Source organism: Pleurodeles waltl, chromosome 11 (genome assembly GCF_031143425.1).
Source record: "Pleurodeles waltl isolate 20211129_DDA chromosome 11, aPleWal1.hap1.20221129, whole genome shotgun sequence".
NCBI lineage: Eukaryota > Metazoa > Chordata > Amphibia > Caudata > Salamandridae > Pleurodeles > Pleurodeles waltl.
The window spans coordinates 40,172,161-40,176,652 of NC_090450.1; the positions used below are offsets into that span (position 1 = coordinate 40,172,161).

The 4,492-nt window shown below is 45.9% G+C and overlaps 1 protein-coding gene across 1 annotated transcript; it reads left to right on the forward strand.

The window, feature by feature from the left end:
- The first annotated feature begins 1,373 nt into the window (after positions 1-1,373).
- Positions 1,374-2,834, forward strand: TEDDM1 (transmembrane epididymal protein 1). Its single transcript, XM_069213004.1, has one exon. It carries the CDS (start codon positions 1,586-1,588, stop codon positions 2,513-2,515), a length of 930 nt encoding a protein of 309 aa, XP_069069105.1. The 5' UTR covers positions 1,374-1,585; the 3' UTR covers positions 2,516-2,834.
- The last annotated feature ends 1,658 nt before the right edge of the window (positions 2,835-4,492 follow it).

The following is a 4,492-nucleotide window of genomic DNA, read 5'->3' on the forward strand; positions in this document are numbered from 1 at the left end:
ACTGGCTCATCCTACCTCATTAGGTACATCTCCTTTCTGAAACCATCTACATACCCCTGTTGGGCTGCTGTCCTGCTTGCACACATCCCATGCATATGCAGCACTAGATCTGGAGGTCAGGCTTCTCCTAAAGCGTAGAATGACCTACCGCTGCACAACAGAGGCTCATCCTTACTTCTTCAGTTCCACAAGAAGCTGAGGACCTGGCTCTTCGAATAGCCTGTTCTGTCCCTCCTAGGCGAGCTTAGACTCTCACCTGCACAGCGCCAGGACACCCTCCAAGTTAACAGCGTAATTTACAAATACACAAAATATAGCTTTCCTCTCCCCTGGGGTGCATTACCTATATATCCAATGGCAGTAATTTGTTCTGATGCGCTGTTTAATACCATCTCATGTATTCTAAGGATGTCCTATATACTACTTTTATTTTGTGGCGGAGAATTACGTGTTTGGTACACCTTTTTTAGGGTCGAGCCTGCGTTGCATGCGCTCGCGCATGCGTATCGCAGCGAGACGCTTTTGTATTTAGAAAAGGGCTCGGAGCCCTGTCAACTTCACGTCAGTGTTTTTTATTGGTTCTTGGGCTTGCCTAACAAAATCTGCTTGCTTTCATTAGTGGAAGGCACCCATACGTCATGCCTTTTCTGGTGGCTAGCCCTCCTTGAGCGCAGCGACCAAGTACAGAAAACATGCGAGGCTCGCTGTTTTCCATCGGGCTCGTGGACTTCTTTTTCTCTAATTTACCAGCGCGATCTCGCTTGGCAGAAGTTGAGCGCTTTACATAGTTAATTTCACTTTTTCGGGTTGTGTACACAAATGCACTTTTGCCCGATAGGTGAAAAGTCGGGTTAGGAGTTTACAACGCGATCAGCTCTAACATGAGCAAACGCGAAACCCGTTGCATTGTAAATGCTTGTTTTTTTATTATTCCCTTCCATCTCTTTCCCTTCCCTTCTCTTCCCCCCTTTGCTGCTGCATCCCCACTACCTTCGACCCTTCCTTCCATTCTCTCGTCATTCTTTCTCAACTTTCTCTTTTCTTTTCTTTTCTCTTTCCCTTCCCTTTCTGTATCCGTCCTTTCAGCCTTCCTACCTTCCTTTCTCCCTCTTTCCCTCCCTCACTTCATGGGCTTGCTGCTTTCTTTCTGAAGCTCGTCTTGTTGCATTCCTCGTCTGCTCACGCTCTACTTCTGAGTTACCGTAGCAGACCTTTTTTTCTCTCTTTGGCCCGCTGTGACTGCTACGTTCCGTGCGAGGTGCCTTGCTGCTAGTTTCCTGTAGGTGAGAAGTTAATTCACTGCTGAACACTCCCACGAGTTCGTGGTTACCGAAGGGCGGTGCGACTGTTCACTCTTGAGCGGATAGGTGCGTTTGTTTACTAGACAACACATCACAGCTGGGATCAGAGCGCGCAGATGAACTGCTCGGGGAGGTCGATGGGAGTTGGACCGGTCCCCTCTCCTCTTGTCGGCTGACAGGGGGCTTCCTGCGCTGCGAAGCTGCTTTAACTACTGCTTACTGCACGCTTGTGTAGCAGTTATCATAAGGGGTCTCTAGGCGCTTGACATTTTCTGACCCTCACAATGGGAACTTTCATCGGACACATCTCCCCGGGCCTGGCTTTCCTTTCCTTTGGCATCTTTTATGCTTTCAAGTTCTCCTGGATGGTTCTGAATGGCCAGAGAACGCAGTACCAGGAGTTTAAGAGGCCACCTGGCCTCAGGGGAGCCCTACGACACATCCCTCCGGAGGGGGCCCTGAAGGTCATCTACGGCACCATGGCTGTCATGGCCGAGTTTTTTTACCCCCCTGGAGTCAACAAGTTTTACTTCTATGACCTGACTGACCCGAATTTTCGGTTCCAATACCCCAACGAATGGCAGCACGTGACCATGTATGGCTACTTTGCATTCAGTGGCTGGTTGGACATCGTAAGCCAAGCGTGTCTACCTAAGCGGCTGATCTTGCTGGAGCAGGCGGCGTTGTGCATGGCGTTCTACGTCATCACGCTGCTCCTGAAGTTTCACATGCATGGCAAAGATGGTGTGGAGAACCAGATCCACTCCTTGCTCCTTCTGACCTGCTTATTCACCTCACTTATCCTCACCGTGGAGGTCTGGAAGCCCAACTACCGGCGCCTTTGGTTCGCCAAGACTCTATTGGTCATGGTACAGGGGACCTGGCTGTTCCACTCCGCCTTCATCCTCTACCGTCCACCAACAGGGGTACGTTGGGATGACACCAACATGGAGAACTTGATGTTCTTGACTAACTTCTACTGCTGGCACCTGGCATTCAATGCTGCTGTACTGGCTGGCATATTTGGACTCACCAAAATCCTACAAAAGTTCATGCCAAGAAGGCTGAAAGAGCAACGATATCGTGGCATGGAATCGAAGGGATTGTACCAGTTGGGATGGAAGGGCATAGGGAAGCATCCAGAGGAACTGCAGAAGCTGACATCTCAGGATGTGGAGGAGGTGGAGAAAACCTTGGAAGAGGAATTGCTGTGACTTTCTACATAACCATTCCCGGTGTGGGTCAGTGAAGTGAAGATTTGATGTTGCTTTGATGGGACACTGAGAGCTGATGAAAATGGTGACCATGCTGGTGATTTTTCCAGGAAGACACTGGAAGACCACAAAGTGTGCACCAAGCTCACCAACCATTTCCATTGCTGCTGCTAAGATACATATCCCCTCCAGGTTTGCTCAGACCTTGAAGATAGGGGCAGTGGAAAGTACATCCTGAGGGCCTGGACTGTGGCCTTATGAAGGGTGTAAGTATGAATCTGAGATGCACTGAATAAATTACACCTGCTGTTTTTAAGAATTACAATATTTTTATTGCGTGAGTGTGTGTGTCTGTGTGGGTTTGTGTGGGTGTGTGGGTGTCCGTGTGTTTCTAAGCTCATCACTGGTGTAATGCAGTAATGCAGTGAGGGGCCATCTCTTCTTGGGCAAATGTAATGAGGGTTAGTTAAAATTTCACTGAGGCTGGTGGCTTCACTGGAAAAACTGTTCCTTGAAGAAAACTGTGGCTCGCTGAGGAAGTGGTACCCTTCTGCACCACTGAACACTGCAAATATGTACACCTTTAGGCAAATTTACTATTATTTAATGCAGCCCAAGTTGCTGTGCTTTATTGTGTGAAAGGGAGAGAGCAGGACGGTGCCTTAGTTACCAAAATATGCTGCTGATGCTCTTTTCTCAGATGCTGGTGCACAATCTGGCTGCCTGGCGCCACACACACACATCGTTGCACCATAGTGCAAAGCGTGCCGGTGAGTTCAACATAAGTCATATACTAAAAGGCTAAACTTCCAGTGCAAAAAATTATGCTTAGACCAACTTTAACATTTTTCATTTTTGACTGCGTGCTATATAGTGCAGCCCACATACAAAGTTTGAAACGTTTGGAGAAATATAAGCATTTATCATAATTTGTGCCTGCCTCGAGGAGGCGTTATCTTTTGGTGCAAATCCCTGTCTACCATTATTGGTTAGCACACCTTTATGTAAAAAATCATGAGTGCTAGTGTGAGAATGCACTTGCACCACCATGTGGCACAGTGCAAAGTGTGATATATTTGGGTCCTTGTATGAAGTGTTGGCTGCCTTTGTGCCTGTATTTGTATATCTGCTTAGGTCTATCTTTGTTCTCTCTGTACTTGTTAGTGCATGGATGCACGAGAACGGATATTATTATGTATAACTCTTGCTCCAAACAGTCTAGTCTTTTATTTATTCAGTGCTCAGCAGGTTTACACTCAAACATTATCATGTTTTTTGTCAAAGACATATCAGGGTGAGAACATACAGAAAACTATTTACATTCGTTGTCTAATTTTAGAAAAACAAATACAAAATCACTTTATCATATTTAAAGCCTTACAAAAAAGAAATCAAACTACTAATACTCAAATATCCTAAGTGGTATGAGCAGAGTAGGACATTTTCAAAGGAAAGGACAGTGTAAACCAGGCGAGAATAGGAAAAATGCGCGCAGGAGCTATACAAGTAGGTAAACAAATAAGGGCAACCATGTTAAAAAGTCATTTCAATGAAAAAAGGGCATGTCTTGTATTCTTGATGTGGTTCTCAAATCTCCCACATTACCCAACCACCGAGAACAACCCTTGCCACCCATTCATAATTATATGGAGAGGGCGTGGTCCTAGGCAAACTATATAAATTGGTTGTTCTAACTATGATGCAAGTGCTATGGAGCTCCACCTGAAAATTACTGAGATATCTTATTACACATGAATGTTTTCTGAGGCCCAGCCTTGAGATCCAGAAGGTCAATATCGACAACAATTGAAATGTATGCAGTTCTCTGGAAGGGAGTCTGATAAGAGCCTCTGTTAAAAAAACAAACTTGCAAGCTAACGTGATTTGCAGACTTCATGCTCCTCTGAAATCTGGTGCCTTCATTAGGATTTTAAGCAAAAGGTTCAGCCTTTCCATCGAGAGAGGATCCTCAAATAT

Bases quoted from the DNA above. Each gene is read 5' to 3' on its own strand.
- TEDDM1 (XM_069213004.1), top strand. From the start codon at position 1,586: ATGGGAACTTTCATCGGACACATCTCCCCGGGCCTGGCTTTCCTTTCC.